Genomic DNA, 23787 nt, shown 5'->3' with positions numbered 1-23787 from the left:
CTTTATAATCTTCTCCACTGTCCTCATATCTCCAACCCCAAGCATCACCCCCTCCACCCCCCATTTATGAATGGCCACTTTGCCTCCCTCTTCAAAAGAAAATCAAAGCCACAAATAGGAATTGCTTCAAGCTCCTGCCACTGACCCTGCAAACCCACCAGAATCTATGCTCTCCTTCCCTCCTTCCTTTGTTCCAGTGAGAAGGGATCCCTGCTCTGTGCCTGATCTCCTCACCTTTGCCCTGGATTCCTCCCAAAATCGCCCTCAGTTCCTGATTCCATCAGTTAACTCCTCCTCCTTCTTCTTACACCTTCTGCTGCCTCCTTCCCAGCAACATCTGACATGCCTAAGTGTCAGCTGAGTTCATGGAAAACTCCAGCTATTGCCCCATCCTCTGCTTCCCTTCATGATCCAGCTTAGTTGAGGGAGTTGCAACTACCTTCATGAATTCCTGTCCTCACCTCCCATTTATTCCCACAGAGGATGCCCTGCAAGGTCACCCTACAAAGTTCCTTGTTGCTAAATAGATACCTTTGACTTCTCAAAAGTATCTAAACTTTTGGAAAATTATCCTCATTTTTAAAATAACAAGCAAACATCCATGCGGTCAACAAGCATTTATTGAGTTCTTACTAGTGCTGGGAACTTAAAGTGTAGCAGTAAACAGGTGTTGGCAGTCATGAAGTTTACATGAGGAAGAGGAGGGGACCCAAGCAATAAATAAGTAAATAAATGAACAAGGTAATTCCAGAGGGTGATAAGTGCTAGAGTGATGGGATAGAAAGTAACTATGGAAACCACACTGAATTTCCAAGGAAAGCCTCTCTGAGATGATAATGGAGCTTAAGGCATTAGAGCAAAGATCTTGGGCCAGAACATCAAGGCAGAATGAACAGCAAGAACAGAGCCCTGAGGTGGGCACAAGCATTGAATAGATACGACAATATATTGTTTACAGGTACAAAAAGAGAAAAGAGAAGGAAGCAAGAGAGTGTGGTCTTGCTGGGTAGGGAAAGGGCTTCTGAGTCACAAGTAAAGTAGACTAAGTCTGGAAGAACAGTGAGCCTCAATACCTTTTGGGTTAGGGTTTGGCTCCACTTCCCCCCACCCCCCGGGGCCTCCTGAGTAGAAGGATCGGAGGGGTGGAGGAGGAGTGGGGGAAGGATCTGTTGCCTGCATCCTTCACCCTTCAATTCCAACTTTTGAAGCCAATAAGAAAATCAGCCAGCTTAAAACAAGTTTGAATGGCTTCTGAAATGGACCATAGTGGAGCCTGAAGAAAGATGGATCCCCTCCACCCTCTCCCTCAGCTCTGAGCTGAGTAGGGAAAATAGCCCAGGAGGGGCTCCTGCACCGCCACTGCTGGGCACACAATGGAACCCTAAATCAAGGTCAGCCCCTGAAGGGAACATGTTGGAATTCAGTCTTCTCTCATGATCAGCTTCAGTGGCCAGGGTCCTCGGGGGGCATGGACTTGGAGGGGCTCTTCAGCAATTGCGCCTGGGAGAGAAAATGAGCCCAGCGGTATTCTCCCAAAGCCAAGTTTCTCAACACACACACACATACACACACACACACACACACACACATTGCACTCTCACACATGCATGTGCAGACTACATTTCACAGGACTGAAAAGTGATCTAAGGGTCCTCCATTTAACCTGGGGACAACCCTGCCCCGCCCCCAGCATGTGTATGTGTGTAGGGGCTGTGGTACAACCACAGTGGAGTTAGGAGGGGGTTAGTTCCCATGGCCCTGATAGAGAGCCCATGCTTGAGGTCAAAGTCCTTTTCAAGAGTCTAGGGCTACAGATAGTGGGAGAAAATCAGAAAGAAAGAGGTAAGAAGTCTCCTTCAATCTCACTGCATTGTAATTGGAGTCAGACTGCCACATGCCTCGGAACAGCCTCAGACACAGGGAGAGAAGTCTTAAGACTACCTACCTCCCCTAACTCACCTCTTCCCACACTTAATTCTCCTCTCCCCAAGGCCAAGTTCGTCTGCTAGTTTTCCTGATTCCTGCACAGTATGTAGAGGGTCCTAGCCAGGGCCAATGGGGTGGGGGTCAGGGGACTAGCCTTCAGCCCTTCCCAGGAATTTGAGGGGCTATAACCCCAAAACAGCAACTCTCTGAGCACCCCTTCTGGTCCTGTGAATGTGCCCACCTGCGTCCTGAGGTGGAGAGGGTGGGAGGGCAGTGGCTCTGTCCTACAGGGAGCCGTACTTGTCTCCAGGAGCCCTCAGGAGAGGGAAAGTGGGGAGGGCATTGTGCATGAGCCCAGGTTGCTTGCCCGGAGTCAACACATTTTGCAAAGCAATTAGTTCTGGAGTTGAGACTGTCCAGATGGTTTAGACAAGGCTCAAAGGCAGTGCCTTGAGTGTTTTGCTGTCACCTAGGCAGATCAGGAAGAAACATTCATAGATTCCAGGATGAGGTTGGAGATGGGGACCTGGGGAGTGGGAGGGAGCACCTTTCTCATGACTTTTCTCTCAGCTTCTGACACAGCACATGGGCTGCATCTGACCTGTGAATTTAGACAACTCCTACCCTCCCTGGGAATCTCCTTGCATCTCCAGACCATTTGGTAGCCTAATAGCTTATTAAAGAACTTGAATTTTCCCCAAAGCCAGTGGTGTCTCTGACTGTGAGTTGGTACCGGGAACTGATTGGTGAAATGGAAATCAAAGGACACAGGGGGAGAGGGGAACCCATGTAGAGGATTAATTACAAAGAAGGAGGTTGAGGTCAAAAGTCTGACTAGGCAACAGGATGCCAGTGGCAGAAGGGGCTAGAGGTTGGAGGACAATGCATGGACTGACACTGGGGCCATCCTGAGCCAAAGATCCTGGACAGTGCGCACTAGGGGGAGAAGGGACTGTAGCTGAGACCAAAGGAGCCATGCACAGAGCTCTGGAGACTGAGTGATGCTTCTAGGAGGACCCCCCCCCCTCACCCCCACCTGGAGCATAACACACAGAAGTACCCCCTCTCACCTCCAGGCTGGCTGCCCAGCAGCCCCCACGACATGGAGACTGTGGGCATTGGCAGTTGCTGCATCAGCAGGTGTCTGCCCCTGCATCATATTCAAAGCCAGATAACCTGTCCAAGGGCATGTGGGTCCAGAAGCAGAGAGACTGAGAGCTGAGGCCGTCCATTCACCTGAAACTCCTCCATCACTTCTTCCGAGGGGTGGGCTTGCTCTTCCTTTTCAATCTGATTTACAAAGAAAAACATAAAAATCCATAGTGTTGCTAATGATGTACTCTTTCTCCACCCTCCGTCAATAGAACTGTAAATGTATAGACTACATTTGAGGTTATTACATTTCTGGTAAATTCAGCCTTAAAAATCTCTCTTTAATTTCTTAATTCTGGAAGTATCTGGCCAAATAATATAATCATATTTTTTTCCTGGCCAGAGCTTCTTTAAAAGAGCTTCTCTTTGGAGTTCCTATTGTGGTGCAGCGGAAGCGAATTCGACTAGTAACCATGAGGTTGCAGGTTCAATCCCTGGCCTTGCTCAGTGGGTTAAGAATCCAGCGTTGCCATGAGCTGTGGTGTAGGTCACAGACGCGGCTTGAATCCTGCATTGCTGTGGCTGTGGTATAGACTGGCAGCCATAGCTCTGATTCAACTCCTAGCCTGGGAACCTCCATATGCTGCAGGTGTAGCCCTAAAAAGCAAAACATAAAAATAAAATAAAAATTCAAAAAATAGAAGAGCTTCTCTTTTTAGATACAGTAATTATTGCTTTTCTATTTAATCATTACAGACATTTTGAAATACAGGAAAACACACAGGAAATCAAAATACCCACACACCTAGAAAAAACTAGTTTTACTGCCCATAGGCATGAACACAAGAACATACATACATATACATGTAGGGATGTTCTTTCACATTATAAAACTGTGGCCATATTGACATGTTCTTATTTTGATGGGGAATCTGTTTTTCAAAAAGAATATTCACAACACCCAGTAAAAAAAAAAAAAAAAAAAAAAAACATTTTACATATGTGGCCCCAAAATAATATTGCTCAAGAGCTTATTCTCTAACTGAAGGATTAAATTATTTAGACAGCAAAAAATTTACATGTCCATCTTCAAAATGAGGCCATCGTCAAATGCTTTCAGAACATCACCCAAGTTCTTAGTTTAAAAAATAAAGAAAAAAAGAAAAGAACACCAAAATACATGCATCAGGAATGTACACTTTTACACTAGAGACTGAATTTATGGGAATCACAGCTTTTCCTGTAATTTGGGGAGTTTAAAAATTTAGAAATAAAATTCATATTCAAGTGCTAACGAGAGCATACTCCAAACCCCAACTTTTATGTCAAGCTAACAATGCTGGTGTCCTTCAGAAAGGATTGAGGATACCAGGAAGAATAAATGAAGAGATACTCTATCGAAACTTGCAGGGTGAATTGTTGCCTGGAAGGTTGGAACATATCCCTTAGAATTTGGGGAGAGAGTATCTTTCTGTTTTCTGGATTGCTTCCATGACCTCCAGACTTGGGCCAGCCTGTTCATATTAGCACTTCCTGTAAATCCTGCTAAATATAAAACCCTGGATGCTGACACTAGCATGGAAGCTCATGTAGCCTGGCTATCACTCTGTGCAGTTACCACTGTAAATAGGTCATTTGACATCTTAGATAATATGAGCACCTAAATATTCGGTGGCACACCCCTTCCCCCGGTGGCCACATTGATGCCACTGGGGATGGCCAAATTGTGCAGCAATACCTCTGAACTCCTATTCAACCAGGGGAAGCAACTGAATTGGGGAGGGAGGATCTGCTGGTAGTTAGGATCAAATGACACAGTGTATCTATTAAATAACAATTCTACTAACATCCATTTACTCTGAGTAGAAGATGATGAACTAAGCACTCCACAATGATAACAAATGAAGTAGATTATAGCGACATTTCACAGATGGGAAAACACAGCTTTAAGAGAATAAGTGACTTGGACAGGCAGCAGTGCTCAGCCTCAAACCTGATGCTAGATCACTTGCCCTCCACACTGGGCCCAACTGACTTCTAGGTATATTTATAGGCCTCATTCAGTCAGTAAGAGCAGCCAAGCCCTGAGTTGGACCTTGAGAATATAAGAGTAAGATAGAGACCCTGCTCCTGATTCACACACACTCCAGCAAGGTAGCTGGACCTCGGGGTGTCAAATGTAGCAGTGAGGGTACCAGCTGAGCCCATGGAGGAGGTGGTCTCTGCTCAGCGTGAAGGCTCTTAAGTCTAAGGGCTATTTCAAGGCTGCTTACCACTGACAATAATGGCAGGGGTCCCCTGACTACATGAATTACCCTGCACGTCATCCTCACAGACCAACTCAAAATAGGAAAATAACAAGGTGCTATTATGCAAAACTCAAACCTATATAAAATCATCTTCTGGTAGCACAGCTTTGAAGGGTGAAAACTATAGACGGTCTACATAGAGCAAAAGAAACAGCTCAGGCCCATGTCGGGTTGGGGAAGGAGGAGGCATGAGTTTCGATCCACACATGGACAACCATCACATGACTGTTCTTCAGGGTATGTGTCCTCTTCAAGAAGAGGTTGGCCCTAAATGTAGACTAGAATTAAGTCCATCATATAAATCCAACCCCAAAAGTTTCATCTCTCATAAGCATTAAGGGGACCTCAGTACCTGGTGATCTTGGCAATTACCCAAATTAAGAATTGTAGTGATCACTGTAAACTAGCTATAATGAAAAAAATTTTTTAAATCATTATATAAAATGTTTAAAAAAAATCATAGAGGTAATGGGAACCTCTTTGATTCTTTAAGTCCAAAGCTCATTCATGCCCATTCTCTGGTTTGATGATAGAGTATGTCAATCAATGCAGAAAGATGACCCATGTCCTGAAATAAGGATTTGAGGAAAAACAGATAGGAACCTACGACTCAACCTAAGTACATTATCTGGTTGGGCTCAGGCCTTTGGGATCCAAATCCTTTTAATGATTCAGAAAGCCAATTTGGCAAGGACTTAATCTTGTGAAAATATTTTTCTCAAAAGAAAATGTTCTAGGGTGTTCCCGTCGTGGCGCAGTGGTTAACGAATCTGACTAGGAACCATGAGATTGCGGTTTCCGTCCCTGCCCTTGCTCAGTGGGTTAACGATCCGGCGTTGCCGTTAGCTGTGGTGTAGGTTGCAGATGCGGCTCGGATCCTGCACTGCTGTGGCTCTGGCGTAGGCCGGTGGCTACAGCTCCGGGGGAAAAAAAAAAAAAAGAAGAAGAAAATGTTCTAGGAGTTCCCATCATGGCTCAGTGGTTAGAATCTGACTAGGAACCATGACGTTGCGGGTTTGATCCCTGGCCTTACTAGGTGGGTTAAGGATCCAGCGTTGCCGTGAACCCTGGTGTAGGTTGCAGACATGGCTCACATCCCGCGTTGCTATGGCTCTGGCATAGGCCAGCAGCTACAGCTCCAATTGGACCCCTAGCCTGGGAACTTCCATATGCCTCGGGAGCAGCCCAAGAAATGGCAAAAAGAAAAAAAAAGAAAAAAAAAGAAAGAAAGAAAGAAAGAAAAAATGTTCTAAGTGAAATAGTAGTTTAAATCGTATACAAAATCTAGGCATACAGATCAAAAAGGAAAAAAATAAAACTGTCTCTACTTACAGAAAACATGATTGTCAATGTAGAAAATCCCAGAGTCTACCCCCCAAACAAAAGCTAGAATAGGTGAGTTTGGCAAGAGCATGGGATACACGATTAGTATATAAAAATCAATTATATATATTTTTTTATATATTGGCAATGAACAACCGAAATTGAAAAAAAGTACTATTTTTAATCATACCTAAAAGCATGAAGTGCTTAAGTGTAAAGCAAACAAAATATGCACAAGATCTATATGCTGAAAATGACAAAACAAAGAGGACCTAAATGAATGGGGAGATATGCCATGTATAGTTCTCCCCAAGTTGACTTATAAACTTAATACAATCCCATTCAGTCTTACCAGGATGTGTTGTAGAAATTCACACACTGACACTAAAATTTCTATGGAAAAGTGAAGGAACTAAAATAGCCAAAAAACAATTTCAAAAATAAAAAAGTGTTGGAGAATTTACACTAAACTGATTTTAACACTTACTATAAGGCTATAGTAATCAAGTTGGTGAAAGAAAAGATACAGATGGAGTTCCCATCATGGCTCAGTGGTTAACAAATCTGACTAAGGTTGTGGGTTGTGGGTTCGATCCCTGGCCTTGCTCAGTGGGTTAAGGATCCGGCGTTGCCTGTGCGCTGTGGTATAGGTTGCAGATGCGGTTCGGATCCCATGTTGCTGTGGCTGTGGGGTAGGCTGGCAGCTACAGCTCCGATTCGACCCCTAGCCTTGGAGCCTCCATATGCCGTGGGAGTGGCCCTAGAAATGGCAAAAAAAAAAAAAAAGATACAGAAATTAATGGAACATAATAGAAAGTCCAGAAATGAACATGCACATTATGGTCAACTGACTTTTGACAAAATTGCAAAATTAATTCAGTGGAGAATATCTTCAACAAATTGTGTTGGAACTATTGAATATCCATAGGCCAAAAAAAAAAAAAAATGAACCTCAATCCATATCTCCCACAATTTACGAAAAAAATTAACTCAAAACAGATTATAACATAAATGTGAAACTTAAATTTTTAAATTTATTTGGGGAAACATAGGGGAAAATCCATATAATTTTGGGTTAAGCAAAGAATTCTTTTAATACAAAAAGCGTGATCTATAAAGGAAAAAAAATGGTAAAGTTTAAAACTTTGGTTTTCACAAGACTCTGTTAAGAAAATAAGAAAGCATATCACAGACTGGGAGAAAGTATTTTTAAATTATATACTTGATAAGGGATTTGTATCCAGATATATATTTTTAAACTCTCAAAACACAATTTGAAGGACATAACCCACTTTTTAAAGTGGGCAAAATATTAAGCACACATTTCACCAATAAATGTCTTTTGGAGGATGTTATATAAGCTCATTAAAAGAACATCATTAGTCAACAGAAAATGTAAAATTAAAACTACATTACAGTGTGGGAGTTCCCACTGTGGCACAGTGGAAACAAATATGATTAGGAACCATGAGGTTGCAGGTTCGATCCCTGGCCTTGCTCAGTGGGTTAAGGATCCAGCGTTGCCATGAGCTGTGGTGTAGGTCACAGATGTGGCTCAGATCCAGTGTTGCTGTGGCTGTGGCTGGCAGCTGTAGCTCCGGTTCGACCCCTAGCCTGGGAAACTCCATATGCCACGAGTGCAGACCTAAAAAGAAAAAAAAAAAAAAAGACAACAACAAAAAAGAACAAAAAAAACCAACCCATAGTGTATTACCACAATACACATGTTAGAGTGGATAAGATTTTAAAAGCTGATGCTACTAAGTGCTGACAAGAACACAGAGCATCTCACATTCCTAGTGGGAATACAAAATGATCCAACCACTTTCAAAAACTATTTAGCAGTTTCTTATACATTCACACATACACCTACCATATGTCCCAGCAATGTCAGTTTTAGTAATTTACTAAAGAGAAAAGAAAACTTACAGTAACATGAATGTTTACAGCAGCTTTATTCATAATCACCAAAAATGAAACAACCTATATATCCTTCAACTCATGAATGGAAAATTGTTATAGGTTCATGCATACAAAGGAATACTACTCAGCAATAAAAAATGAAAGAACTACTGATTCATGCAACCCCAACATGGATCAATCTCACTTGTATTATGGTAAGTGAAAGAAACCAAGCCTCAAAGGGTCCATACTGTATGATTCCGTTTATGGACATTCTAGATAAAACCAAACTACAGGTACAGAAAACAAATCAGTAGTTGTCAGGGGTTTGGGGATTGACTTCGAAGAGGAAGTATGAAGGACATTTGAAAGGTGATGAAAATATTCTATATTGTGATTATGGTGGTTGTTACACAAGTCTGTGCATAGAACTGTTTGCTGAAAAGGTTGAATTCTATTGCACGCACATAAACCTGATATACATGGAGTGTGTGTGTGTGTGTGTGTGTGTGTGTGTGTGTTGTGTATTACACAAACATAACATGGTGCTTTTCCTATCATGGTCCATGGCTTTATCTGAATGCAGGTAACTGAAATACGACTTCCCAAAAGAAACAGTGCTTAATGATATAATGACCGCGATCCTGCTTTTACCCAACTACTACTGCCCTGCTGTGTTTCTTCCCCAGTAAAACTCAACAGACATTGTGAAGGCAGATGAATGGATCCATACAAAGTTGGAGTTTTTCCCAAGAATTTGAGACATATTTTCAAAGGGTAGGGAAGTGTAGGTTATTTTTGAGAGAGTTTAAAATGTTGGGCTGTGGCTTCTAATTTGGAAGGGGAGGGAAGTGAAGAAAGGAGTCTGAATAGACATTTTTTCCGAGAAAACACACAGATGGTTAACTGGTACCTGAAAAGATACTCAACATTACTAATCATCAGGGAAATTCAAATCGAAACCACACTGAGATATCACTTTATACTTGTTAGAATGCCTATCATTAAAATGACAAGAAATAACAAGTGTTGGTGAATATACAGAGAAAAGAAAATCCTTGTGCACTGTTGACCGAAATGTAAATTGGTGCAACCACTATGGTAAACAGTATGGAGGGTCCTCAAAAAATTAAAAGTAGAACTTCCATATGATCCAGCAATTCCACTCCTGGGTATTTATCCAAAGAAAACAAAAACACTAACTTGAAAAGATTCACCCTCATGTTCATTGCAACATTATTTACAATAGCCAGGATATGGAAACAATTGTCCATCAGTGGATAAGTGAATAAATAAACTGATACATACAATGGACTGTTATTCATTCATAAAAAAGAATGAAACTTGGATTTGCAGCAACATGGATGGACCTTAACGGCATTATGATAAGTAACATAAGTCAGAGAAAGATAAACATCATAGGACCTCTTCTATATCTGGAATCTAAAAAAACAGACACACGAATGAAAAACAAGCCCATAGATAGAGAACATATTGGTGGTTGCAGAGGCAGGAGTGGGAAGTGGGAGAAATGAGTAAACTGTTTTGATTTTTTAAATTTAAATAAATGGAGTAATTTATAATAAAAATAATAATTTAAATATTTTAAAATCAAACTTCCAGGGGAAAAAAAGGAGTATAATGGATGGAGAAGGAAAAAAATGGGGGTCAGAGTACCAGAGGCACCTGGTAAGGTTTAAGAACAGTTGCTGTGGGGACTCTTAACAAGCAAGCTAGAAGAAAAGCAGCCTGTCGGTGTGGAGTTGGATGCTTCCACTGGCGATCTCAGAGATGGCAATTTATTTCCCTCACTGGAGAACAAACTTCTCAGAACAGATGGTTTCTATGCAGCTCCATTAAGCAGAGCTCAGCAAGCCCTCAGCAGTGCTCACAGCTTGTCCAGTATTCCAAGCCTACCCTAACTTTCTCAAACCTCCAGCTCTCTCATCCTCAGGGTATGAATTGCCTTCATCTTAACACCCACTAATGGATCTCTCTCTACTTTGCAAAACCAAATGGCTTTGCATCAGTGGCCAGTCTCTCCTCACATACCATGAAAGAGCCTTACTCTACTTTCTCTGCAATGCTCTCCATACCCTCTGCTTTCTTTCCAGTCTCACCCTTACTTCCACACCCCTTTCCATCAGCTCTTAACATACTTTAAGTTATAGTAAAAAAAAAAAAATTCTAAAAAGTAAAATCGGCAGCCATGTGGTAGGAGGTTGGAGGTCAGGGTTGTGCTTCATGGGGGTGATTAGAGGGGCTGAGGTGCTCTTGGCTGAGATTGTTTTTTTCTTTTTTGGCCACACCACAGCATATGGAAGCTCCCTGATCCAATCCACCTACCCCACAGCTGCAGCAATACAGGTTTCTTAACCCAGTGCACCAGGCCAAGGATTGAACCAGCACCTCCACAGAGACAAGCTGGATCCTTAACACACTGTTCCACTGCAGAAACTCCTTACTGAAACTGTTAATAAGAAAAAGAGTTGGTGTTCATGGGAAAGAAGTCAAAAGGAGATGAGTTGAGTTTGACAACATCTGTGTTGATCTGCGTTAAACATATATGAGTTTAACACCAGGGCTATTGTAAGATTTGAAAGTCATCACCATGCCACTCATGGTTAAACCCGTGAAAGAAGGCAAAGTCACTCAAGCTGAGGGCTCAGAATAGAACCTATCAGATGCCAAGGTAAAATGTTGGCAGAAAAGGAATGACTCATAAAGATTAAGAGGGAAAGTTCAAGGGGACTAAAAGGGTTAGTTGACCCAATTCTGCACAAAGAAAGAGAGAATGCTCCCTGGTTTTCTGGAAGGAGAAAATGTATAATGTATGCCTTGGCACCAGGAAAGACTAAAGCATAACAAGTCATATCATGGTATCTGGAACAAGTGGGGGCCTGCAGACCTGAAAAGCAGGCAGGCTACCCCTACCCAACAGCCCAAACCTTAAAAGCTGGCCCCAATGCCTGGTTCTGTCAGGACACTCTTTTGGACCCCTCACAAGAACTGCTCACAGGCTGGCCGTCTTTCTGAAGTAAATCCTAGCGTGTCAAGCATGTAAGTGTTTATAATTGCTTTGTTCTTTGGCAGTTTTGATCATTCCAAATAAACCCAAAACTTCATACAAATATGAATCTTCTACAATTGCAAGAGGAAAGGAGAGTGCTTTACACTCTGTTACCAACGAAACCGGCATGCAGTCCTTCAGTTGGGTTTCTTTTGCTCAACTTTAGGAGCAATTCATAGCCATGCTTAGCCCAGGATCGTGGGCAGATAGAAAACACCAAACCTGGCTGGCTTCAATTAGAGACTCAAAGCCAGATCCTCCTCTGTCTCCAAAAGATCAGATTCTATAGAGAACCAAGAGCCATGTGGAAACTTTACCTTCCAACAGTCAGCTGTCTTTCCTGGGCTTTGATTTTTTCATCTGCTGAAGTGAGATAAGAGAATAAAGACATGGCTGAAGGAGAAGAAGAAGGTCAAGCAGGTGGGACCACTGAATGTGGGCTAGCTCAGTGTTATTACTGAGGAGAATAGCAGCATCACCAAAAGATGGGCCACTCACAAATACCATCTGAGCAGCTGAACCAGGGGTGTACATCATCTCTCCTGATTGTCCAGAGCTTGGTGTGGTGCTATGCACATGGTCTTGAGGACTAGGCTTGAAAATGTATGTAGAAATAGGTTGGTCCTCCAGGCTTCTAGTGCGCAGGACTTGGTTTGTACAAGACATGCTGTGGAGGAACGTGTCAAAGACACACACAGCACTTCCCACATATATGTGACTGGTCTCAAATCAGTCACTCACAGCCACAATGACAGCCGTTTTCAGAAAACCACAGATCCCAGCTCCCAGAGGTGGAGCACCGAGAAACCAGAAGAGTCTTATCTCATAAAACATGTATTAACCCTAAAGGCAAGGAAAATCTGTGAAATCCTAAAATCTTGAAGAACTGAGAGTAAAACAAACTAAGAGGAAGATGCCAGGGTTTCCTCCATTCAAATAAGAGAATGCTGCCATGTTCAATCAGGATGCAAGGATTCATGCCTATTGGATCCTAAGATTTAAATATTCTGTTTTTTTAAAGATCTATCCAAGAGAACTAGTAAAGTCCCAAAAGGGCTTTGTCAAACTCATCTCCTCTAAAGATCAGACCTCAAAAATGGCACCATTTCAGAAAACAAGCCTGTTTCAGGAAAACTTTTTTGACTCTTTCTTCCTGTATAATTTAGTAACTCTGCTTAGGAGTGAATTTTTTCCCATTAACATTTCTCCCACCCCTTTGATTTGGGATAGTCGGTCAGTGTCAATAGAGTATGTATGCATACAGCAAACGGCACAGTGAAGTGATGGCTCTAATGCATTACCTTAGGACCTTTGGAAATCTGAGAAAGAAAAAAATGGATATCACAGGACAGGCTCAGATGGTGCATCTGTGATGTTGTGGGTTATTAAGAAGGGAGTCTGTCAGGCTCCCTGGTCCTAAGGAAGAGATAACGGCTGAAGAGGCATGAGGGCTGAAGAGGCATTAGCAGCCTCTGGAGGCACCTCCCCACGACTCCCACCAAGAACAGTTAACAGAGGAAGTCAAAATACACCAACACTAAAATATCTCTCCAGTTTAGATGAATAAAACCAGCAAGGTTGAGTTCCAACAAATCTATGGCTCAGATGAAATTGGCTTTCACTGTCTTCCATCTCCTTTCTGTGTCCTGGTTCAACTCTCAGCCAACCAAACTGCCAATACACAACTCACATGAGACAATGGGCTTGAAGGCACCACCATAGATGACATGCCTCGTATGCAATTCATTTCCTCTGCTCTGCACATTTCCTAACTACCTCCATATGTCAAAACTTACCTGTCCTAGGCCATTATTACTCAGGCCCCTTAGGCATAAATGAATGATTAGGCAACCTGGTATACAATTTCCTATTACTTTTTTTTTGTCTTTTTTAGGGCTGCACCTGTGGCATATGGAGGTTCCCATGCTATGGACCAAATTGGAGCTATAGCCGGCCCCACAGCCACAGCAATACCGGATCCTTAAATCACTGAACAAAGCCAGGGATCAAACCTGCATCCTCATGGATACTAGTCAGATTTGTTTCCACTGAGCCACAATGGGAACTCCCCTATTACAGTTTTAGTGACTGGTAGACCATAACTTCACAAATTAACCTCACATAATTACACTGGAGGTGAGGTGGTTGCTTGTTGAAAATGCAGATCCCCAGACCTCATCATTGGCCCAAGGAATTTTATTTTCTGGGAGCATTCCAACATGCTCCCTAGTTGATTCTTCTGCAGACTAAACCTGTAAACATCGTGGGACATGAACATACACATAGGTGCTATGCAGGTTCTGGGCATCAGAATAGATATGAGAACCTCAAACACAATTAACACTCATTATTAACTTATAAAATGGGTTCATTTCCAAATACTAAAAGGACTAAAGAGTTGGCCTGCTATGTGTGTGGACAGGGAGTATATGGGAAACCTCTGTATCTCATGCTCAACTTTGCTATGGACCTAAAACTGCTCTGAAAAATTAAGTCATTTTGAAAAGTGTAGTTCCTATTGTGACTCAGCGGATTGAGGACCCAACATTGTCTCTGTAAAGATGTGAGTTAGATCCCTGGCCTCGGTGGATTAAGGATTCAGCATTGCCGTGGCTTTGGAATAGGCCTCAGCTGCAGCTCCAGTTCAGCTTCTAGGCCGGGAACTTCCACATGGTGCAGGTGCAGCCATAAAAATAAATAAATATAATTTTTTAAAAAATCTGACCTACCTAAGATGGAGCAGATGAACATGGGTTCTCTGGCTTGCCTATTCTCTCTACATGTATCACCCCCTTTTATCCTCTACTTATTCTAACCTAACCTTTGTGAAGCCCCAGACAGGCAGAGCCCATAGCCTAATGGACATACTGATTGTGAGAGTATTGGAGTACTTAACCCTACACTGTGAGCAACTATACTCTTGATTGGTCCTGGTGAATAGCAAACAACCTGACTTGTTCTGATCATGTTCCCATCCCCCAGCATGGTATGTGGAACTCTGTAGGATGCGATCAAGTCTGTTGAATGACTGAATTAGTGAATGATCTTGCCACTGAGGTTAACATCAGATGAAGGGTATTGGGAGGAGGGATGGATGAATTGGCTGAACCTTTCCTTTTGCATATACACTGATACTCTTTAGCATCACCATTCCTTCTCTCTCTGAGACATGGGCATTGAGGGCCTCATTTATTCAATCTGTTACCCAGTCCATACTTTGAATTGATAGATTAATCACTTCCAGTCCTTCTAGGCAAAGGAAGCAACCAGCACTGCCATCTGAAGTACTGTACCAACAGTGTCTATGAGGAAACAGAAGCCACACTAGGTGTTTCAAATGAGGGGATTTAATGCAGGGAATTGGGTACATAGGTTTGGTAAGGCTGAAGGAGGGCCATTGAGACAACCGGTTGTTAGTTAACACAGGAAGCAGCTACTAACCTTAGGGCTAGGGAACAAAAGGGAAGAGATGGTGTTACCAGAACCTAGTAGCTTTGATGGGGGACCCCCCACGACTGGTGCCTGGCCCTCTGTTTGGGCTGCTGCGCGGCGGCTGCTTGGGCTTCTGAGCGGGGCGCTGCTTGGCTGGTGGAGGTCGGGCTTCTGGGCGGGGGCGTGGCTGACGTTCAGACCTTGGAGGGGACCGTGGCTTGGCTGGTGCTCTGACCACCGCGGGGGGTGCAGCTGGCTGGCGCTTGGGCCTCTGAGGGGACGTTGCACGGCGGCTGGTTCTGAGAGGGCCAAAAGAAGCTGGAGGCTGGAGCAGCGGCTCTCCTCTGCTGCTTAAGGGATGCTGACAGGAGCTGGAAACCGGTAGGCAGGCCCTGCTCCCCCTCCCACCTTCCAATCTCCCTCCTGCATCTTCCAATGGCGGAGCCTAGCAGGGAGCCGACGGCCGCGATTGGGGGAAGCGCGATTGGCAGGTCCCCAGCCCCAGCATCACAAAGTAGAGCAGGAAGGGGGATTCGAGCTGAGAGACAAAGACCAGCGTCCAGCCCAGGCGCTGGTGGACAGTGTAGACCACTCACCTGGTCTTCTGGCAGGCACAGCAGATCCAGTCCTCCTCTTTCTTCTGGTAGAAGCAGCCACTTTTACAAATGCTGTATTTGCGATCCACAATCTCGCGTTTGGAGTTGAGGAAGGTGAATGGCGGGCAGCAATGTATGCTGAAGTGCTCGGAGAACTTCTGGTTCTTGGAGAGTCTGGGGCCCTCCTTAGCTACTTTCTGACTCATCTCACTGAAAATCGGTGGGGCGACAAAAAAAAACCCAACACATCAGGTGAGGGAGCTTTCTACTCCAGGAACCCGCTCCCTGCTACTCCCATATTCCAAATTAACATCCAGGGAATGGAACATGATGGAGAATAATGTGAGAAAAAGAATGCGTATGTGTGTGACTGGGTCACTTTGCTGTACAGTAGAAAACTGAGAACACTGTAAACCAACTATAATGGAAAAAATAAAAACCATTAAAAAAAAAAAAATCCAGGGCTATCTTCCACCCTTAATCTAGATCAATTTGCTGTCCAACACTATGGAAAGGAACTAACTTAAGCATTTGTTTATTTTTTCTTTAAAAAAAATTTTTTGTTTATACTTTTTCAAGGTTGCACTCCATTTATAGTTATGACAAAATATTGGCTCTATTCCCCATGTCGTAAAATACATTTCTGTAGCCTACCTTTATGTACTTATTTATTTATTTTTAATTTTTATTTTTTGGCCACACCCATGACTTGCAGAAGTTCTCAGGCCAGGGATTGAACCTGCACCACAGCAGAGATCTGGGCCACAACCATGACAAAGCCAGATCTTTAACCACTAGTCCACCAGGGAACTCCCTGTAGCCTAAAGTTTGTACCTAGGCAATACAGGGGAAGTGTCTATTAATTTTCATTTGTGTATTTTTAAGTCATGTTTTATGAAAATGTACTCTTTTTTCCCTTCATGTTTTAACCACTCATTTAGGACAGGAAAAATATTACAAAGCCAGACACATCCATGGCAAAATGACATTCTAGGTTTAGGGTAGGCCATTTCTCTTAAAAAAAAAAAAAAAAAAAAAAAGAAGAAGAAGAAGAAGAAGCATTTGTTCTTAAAAGCATAATCACTACTCTCCACACAATGAAATACAACACCAGAACAGACTATGCACATACGACAGCAGGTTTGACTCTCACAAAGATAAAGCTGAACAAAAGAAGCCAGACAAAAGGATACAGGCTATATGATTCAATCTATATGTGGTTCAAAACCAGGCAAAACTAGTGTAGTTTATGGTGCTAGAAATCAGAACATAGTTATATTTGGAGAAGATGCAGTCTAACTAAGAAGAGGCAGGAGGGAGCCTACTGGGGGCAGGAAATGTTCTGCATCCTGATCTGATAGCTGACTACCCACATGTATCTGTATGTACAAATTTAGTGAGCTGTACACTTAATTTTCATGCATTTGACTGTTTACCTCAGTTAAAAAGGAGGAGTTAAAGGAGGAGGAGAGACTAAAGGGAATTTTGAGTCTTGAAAAAAATTCCAAAGAGGGATTAATTACTACAACATCCTTTGTAGGAATGTGCCATGTGCTGATATAGTCTCACCTAACACTCCAAAACACTGAAGCACACAGGGGACTTAAAGGATTATTAATAAGCAAAAGTCTACAAATATACACAGGTGATCACATATACTAGGCACTGAGAATATTCCTGCTTTCAACAAACTCAAGGTCAAGTTCAACACATAGACTGTGCAGTGTGTAATTACAAGACACCATAGAAGTCTGTACAAAGTCCAAGGAAAGCAGGGAAAAGGAATAGAGTCTTTGAAGATAGAGTAGGTGATCTGGGTTTTAAGGATGAATACATTAAAAACAACTAAGTTACTCTGAGGAGATCTTTGATTTTCGTTTGGTTGGGTTTTTTTTAATTGAAGTATAGTTGACTTACAATGTTGTATAATTTTTTTTATTTTCTGATGGACTCGTCTTCTGCTACAGAGAGATGTGAGGACTGAGGAGCCAGCTGAGTGTAGTTATAAAAAGAAAATACATTCTTTGGCACCTCAGTGTGTACAGTTCAAATTATGTGTTACACTTGTTAAACATGTTGCAAATGTTCTTGCCCAGTACTTCATCTGCTTTTATTAGGCAAAAAATAATTTTTATGTAATTTCATTTCCTAGTTCTTACTTAGAGTTTTAAATTTTGCTTAGAAAAGTCTTCCCCATTTCAGAAGCCCCTAAATCATACTCACGAATATCCCATTTTAAAAGAGAATCCTGGGAGTTTCCGTTGTGGCGCAGCAGAAACGACCCCAACCAGTATCCATGAGGATGTGGGTTCAATCCCTGGCTTCGCTCAGTGGGTTAAAGATCCAGCATTGCCGTGAGCTGTGGTGTAGGTCGCAGACACAACTCCCATCTGGCATTCCTATGGCTGTGGTGTAGGCTAGTAGCTGTAGCTCTGATTCAACCCCTAGCCTGGGAACTTTCATACGCCACTTGTGTGGCCCTAAAAAGAAAAAAAAGAGGGAGAATCCTCTCTGGATCTTACCTCCATGTGTCTTTTCCTCCCTATAACTCCTGATGTTTATAGGCAATATTCTTGAGAAGTTAGCAAAAGTCCTTTTTTCCATCTCTACATCTCCTCCCCCAGTGCACTCCAATCTGGCTTGTGTTCCTGTCCTCCCAAAGTGGTTCTCACACCTCCCCAGAGATGCCATGCTGTTAAAGCAGCTGTCTTCTTATTCGATCTCTCTCTCTCTCCTTGTCAACTCTTCCCTGTCCTGTCACTCCACATTCCCCTAGATTCTCTCCTCCATCTCTGGCCCTTCCTTCTCAGTTCCTCTTACAGGCTCATCTGCTTTTTCCATCTAACTTTTCATGTTACAGTTCTTCAAGGTACAGTAAATACTAAATGAAGAATGGGGTCACCTTCAACCATTCGATTCAGGAATTATCATATTCTTAGGTTGTGCCAGGCACAGTGCTAGCCTCTATAGTGGATGCAAAGCTGAACCATGCTTAGTCTAGTCCTCAAGAAATGTATCCACCAGCTGGAATGACAGGCAAGGATGCTCATAGTGTGCTATTGGCCACAAAAGACATCTATTGAGCCCAACAGTACAAGTCTCTGGGGAGGTTAAGGGGGTGGATCAGATAAATATCCTGCTGAGAGTGAGCTTACAGTATAGATGAAGAATGTTGCATAGATGTCAGTAAGTGTAATGCAAGGAAGGCATGCTCTGGAATGAGAAGGTGCTGATACAGTGGCATGGAGAGTCTCCAAAGGCAGGGCAAGACATTGAGCTAGGGAAGCAGGTAAAACATCATGGGTAGAAGCATTTCATCTGGACCTGAGATTTGGACAATCAGACATAAGGGTTTGTGGAGCGATGGGAATGTTTGATTCCTAAACAAAGATACAGAAGGGTGAACTGCAGTCCCCACCGAGAGCCCACCTGGTGGGTGTGGTGTGAAAGAAGTGATGGTGCCAGGACACAGGTGATGAGGCAGTACGGGAGTTACCCATCATCACTGTGAAGGAACAAGCCCTTGGGAGTGGGAACCCAGTCATGCCATCTGCCGAGCAGAAGTCTAAGTAGATGAGGGGGAGGGTGATCATCTCATCCCTCTGGGATATCATGAGTTCACGGCACTCACAGCCTCCACATGCCAGAGTCCTTCACTTCATGGACGAGCACAGCCTTGGGAGTGGATGTGATGAGTGTGATTGGAGTGAGGAGCCAGGCCTAGGAAGGCTCCCAGGAGGAGTAGGGGCCTACCTTCCAGCCCCAAGAAGAGGGACCAGGGAGGAAGGAGCAACAGGGGCAGCCAGGGAGGTGAGAGGAGTAAGCAGCCTCTTAGAAGAGAAATTTCCAAATTTGTATGAGCAGAAGATGGTCAGCCGTATCCAAAAAAAAAAAAAAAAAAAATTTGTGCAAATAAGCATTTTATAAACCAGTGAAAACCTAAAGTCGGTTTCTAGGGTCTGAGTCACTGTAATTATGAACTTAAAGACCTGCCAAATCCCTACCAAACCCTACACATGTAGTAAAGTTCAGATTAAGTTTCTTCTCCCTGGGATATAATGAAATGACACACTCTTTAGGCTCCTAGCACAGAGATGATGTTACTCAGCTTTTCACAGACAACTCGGACATCCCCAATTCCTCCAGCCTTTTGGGGGTCATCTTCCCACAAATGGCTCTGACACTCATCACACATAAAAGAAAATCTAGAACTTGCCCCAAATTTTTAAGAATAACTGACATGGGGAGTTTCCACTGTGGCGCAGCGGAAATGAATCCAACTAGTATCCATGAGGATGTGTGTTCGATCCCTGGCTTCACTCAGTAGGTTAAGGATCTTGCATCACCGTGAGCTGTGGTGTAGCTTGCAGGTGAGGCTCAGATCTGCTGTTGCTGTGGCTGTGGCGTAGGCCGGCAGCTGTAGTTCTGATTTGACTCCTAGCCAGGGAACTTCCTTCCATATGCCACAGGTGCGGCCCTAAAAAAGGAAAGAAAGAAAGAAAAGAGAGAGAGAGAGATAGAGAGAGAGAGAAAGGAAAGAAAGAAAGAAAGAAAGAAAGAAAGAAAGAAAGAAAGAAAGAAAGAAAGAAAGAAAGAAAGAAAGAAAGAAAGAAAGAAAGAAAGAAGAAAAAGAGCGAGAGAAAGAAAGAGAGGGAGGGAGGAAAGCAGGGCGGAGGAAAAAAAAGAATAACTGAGATGGAATAAAAAGGGAGATTTTGTCTCCTGTGACTCTGAACTCCTGCTCTGACTGAATTCTCAATTCCCACCTTCCTGACATGATGCGTGGGTCACTCTGCACCTCTCTTGACTCCCACTCACCATCCTTTCCCCAGGGGGGAATGTTCTCAAATTATTGACAGCTCCCCTCACTGTCTGCCTTCACCCATTATGTCCAGCAGGGGGCAACCTCACCACTTGGGTGTTTCTAATGGGAAAGCAGTTGTCTTCCCTGGAACCCTGGAACATTCTTCTCAGACAACCAGATGAAAAGTCACCCAGCTTTAAAATAGCATTTCCCCCTTTCCTTTGGCAAAATGTTTATAGTCTGTGAAAAGGCACTAGTTACTATGGCCCCTGGGAGCAGAAGTATTATCTTTAGTTGGGGTATGTGATTAAATGGCTATATCTACTTCCCAACAAATCTATCCCACACCATGCCCCAGTTTAGGAATGCTAAGGTCCACATGCTAAGCCACAGCAATATACACACGAGCCATCCTTTCCCACAATACCTAGTAAATTAGTCAAAACTACTGGCAAATAACTATTATTCACATTCACTGAGACCCTATTATATGATGGTTATTTTATTGACTTTATCTCATTTTTATAATATGGCATTATCATCAACACACTAAAGATGAGAGAGGCTAAGGAACATGTGCAAGTTCAAAAGGCCAATAAGAGGCTGATGGGAATGTGAACCCAGGTCTGTGTGACTCCAGCCTCTGGTGCTGTCTGACCAGGCTCAATACTGTCTGAGGTCCCTGTGCTCTGCCCTCCTCTCTGAGGAGCAGGCATCCAGGTGATTAGTCCAGCCTGGACTTCGGGGGACTGGAGATGGGCCCAGGGGATGGGATAAGACTGCAGGGAATGCATGGGTCTCTGTCCCAGGGTGAAAAAGACTGAAAGGTGGGGAAAGAGCTCCCTGAAGAAAAAATGGTAGAGGATGGAGTTTAGAGACAGCAGGACAATCCCAGGACCTCCTGCCAGAGTAGGAAGATTCAAGGGGGGTGGGAGGAAGATGTAAACTCAATCAGGGTCCTGAGGGGAGGGACCCACAGGTGCTTCCTCCATCTCTCCCCCACCAGTCTTTACGTGGTTTTTAAAAAAACAATTTATTGAAGTATAGTTGATTTACAATGTTGTGTTAATTTCTGCTGTATAGCAAAGTGACTCAATTAAACATATTTTCGTAAAATTTTAAGACCTGTATTCACTGTTGAGAATTAGAACACTTGGATGAATGAAAATAATTAAAATTCCTCATTCTTGTCCCATAGTTAACCACTTGTAAAATAGTTGAATGTTTTTTGCCTTGAGAATATTTACATGTAAATATGTAGTTAATAAAAAGTCAGACCATAACTTATGTAATTTCTAAGTTTATATACTTGGAAAAATCATTCATTCTTTTAAGTTTTTATAGATAGTGATATAACATTGCTTATAGCATTTTCTTATGGCTTTTAAAATCTGTGATTAATTTATAGTCATAGCCCCCTTTATGGTTGATATTATATATTTGCATCTTCTCTCATTTTCTTGATTAATCTTGCCAGATCGCAGATTGTATCCATTTTATTAGTCTTTTCAGAAACAATCTCTTGATTTTCTTTCTTTCTTTCTTTTCTTTTTTTCTTTTTTGTCTTTTAGGGCCACACCCGCAGCAAATGGAGGTTCCCAGGCTAGGGGTCAATTCTGAACTGAGGCCACTGCCACTGGCCTGCACCACAGCCACAGCAACGCCAGATCCTTAACCCACTGAGCAAGACCAGGGATCTACCCCAGGTCCTCATGGATGCTAGTCGGGTTTGTTAACCACTGAGCCACAATGGGAACTCTTCTTGGTTTTCTTTCTTATCTTTTCTCTTCTTTTTTTCCTAGTCCATTAATTTCTGAATGCATTAATTATTTCTTTTTTGCAACTTTCTTTAGGTTTATGTTCTTTGCTTTTTCTGTATTCTTGAGTCAAACGCTTCTCACATATGTGTTTATGACTATAACTTTCCCATACAACATTAGCTGCATACCACAATATTACCATAAATTTTTCATTTTCTCTTCACTTTAAATATGAATGAGTTCTTCTTTGATTCATCAATTATTTGTAAAAAGTCGTTGAAAACTTTCCAAGTGTTCAAAGTTATTTTTATTATGTTTGATTTTTTTTTTCACATTTGATTTTAAGGCATTCTAGTCAGAGAGTGATCTGTATGATATCTCTTTGATATTGGTTGAATTTCATGGTTCACGGTCAGCATTTTTTAATGTTCCATGTGTGCTTTGAAATATTGTGTTTTTCCAGAAACAAGTTGGAATTATCTGGGGAAGATAAAAATGTGAACAAACTACAATCTATCAATTATTTATTCTTGGGCACAGACTACATGCTAGCAATTTATTCTTGGGCACAAACTACAATCTAGCCATTTATGCTTGAGCACAAACTACAATCTAGCAATTTATTTTTGGATCATGGCTCAATTTTGTACGTAAAGCCACTTGGTGGAACATAAAGCTAGAGGAGCCTGATTCCTTGATGACAGTGGTTCTGGGCCTGGACCCTTGAACACTGAACACCTTTTACAGGACAAATAAACCAACTTCCACCTTGTTTAAACCACTATTATTTCAGCCACAAGCAGTCAAATACAATTCTGAATTATTATGCTCAGTTTCATCATCTAAAAGAGGGTGTCTTCATCAGTTTGGGTGCTACAACAAAATACCATAAACTGGGTAGCTTATGCACAACAGTAATTGATTTCTCACAGTCTGAAGGCTGGGGAGTCTGAGATGAAGGTGCTGGCAGATTCTGGGTCTGGTGAGGGCCCTCTTCCTGGTGCATATGTGACTGGCAGAATGAGTGAAGGCGCTCTCTGGGGTCTCTGTAATAAGGGCACTAATCCCATTCATGAGATCTCTACCCTCATAACCTGATCACGTCCCAAAGGCCCCACCTCCAAACACTATCACACTGGGGATTCGATTTCAACATATGAATTTTGGGGGATACAAGCATTCAGTTCATAGCAGAGGGGACTAACGAATAATAACAATGTTCAACTCAAAGGGCCTTTGATAGTATTAATAAAGTAGATACAGAACCTAGTACTACCTAATACAAATAACTTGCTTCATAAATTCCATTTCCCTTTCACTAAGAATTCATTCAAGTGACCTAATTCTCCTAAATTCATCAGACATACTCTTTATGTATCTCACGTGGCATTTAATTCAAGCATTAATTAAATGATTAACCAAGTAAAGACATCGTAATACTTTTGTGGCTAAAAGAAAATCATTGTAAAACTACATGTTGTTGGGAGTTCCCTCATGGCGCAGTGGAAACGAATCTGACTAGGAACCATGAGGTTGTGGGTTCGATTCCTGGCCTCTCTCAGTGGGTTAAGGA

The 23787-nt window shown here is 42.5% G+C and overlaps 1 protein-coding gene across 2 annotated transcripts in view; it reads right to left on the bottom strand.

Annotated features, from left to right (window-relative positions):
- Positions 1-609: 609 nt before the first annotated feature.
- Positions 610-23787, bottom strand: part of MOBP (myelin associated oligodendrocyte basic protein) — a 38814-nt gene continuing 15636 nt past the window's right edge. Inside the window, exons 3-6 of one of the 2 annotated variants that reach the window (XR_007133746.1) lie at positions 15651-15860; positions 15102-15353; positions 2997-3216; positions 610-1500 (exon numbers count right to left, since the gene is read on the bottom strand). Coding sequence is in view for 1 of the 2 variants with exons in the window: in XM_047770469.1 (XP_047626425.1) it covers positions 15098-15353; positions 15651-15856 (462 nt within the window). In the remaining variant the exon portion in view is untranslated. Of the gene's footprint in view, positions 1501-2996; positions 3217-14951; positions 15354-15650; positions 15861-23787 lie in introns of those variants that run through there. The other variant, XM_047770469.1, reaches the window with a different exon arrangement.

The sequence above is a fragment of the Phacochoerus africanus genome, chromosome 1 (genome assembly GCF_016906955.1).
Source record: "Phacochoerus africanus isolate WHEZ1 chromosome 1, ROS_Pafr_v1, whole genome shotgun sequence".
Taxonomy (NCBI): Eukaryota; Metazoa; Chordata; class Mammalia; order Artiodactyla; family Suidae; genus Phacochoerus; species Phacochoerus africanus.
The sequence above is the reverse complement of the archived record's forward strand: the minus strand, read 5'-3'. Positions and strand labels throughout refer to the sequence as shown.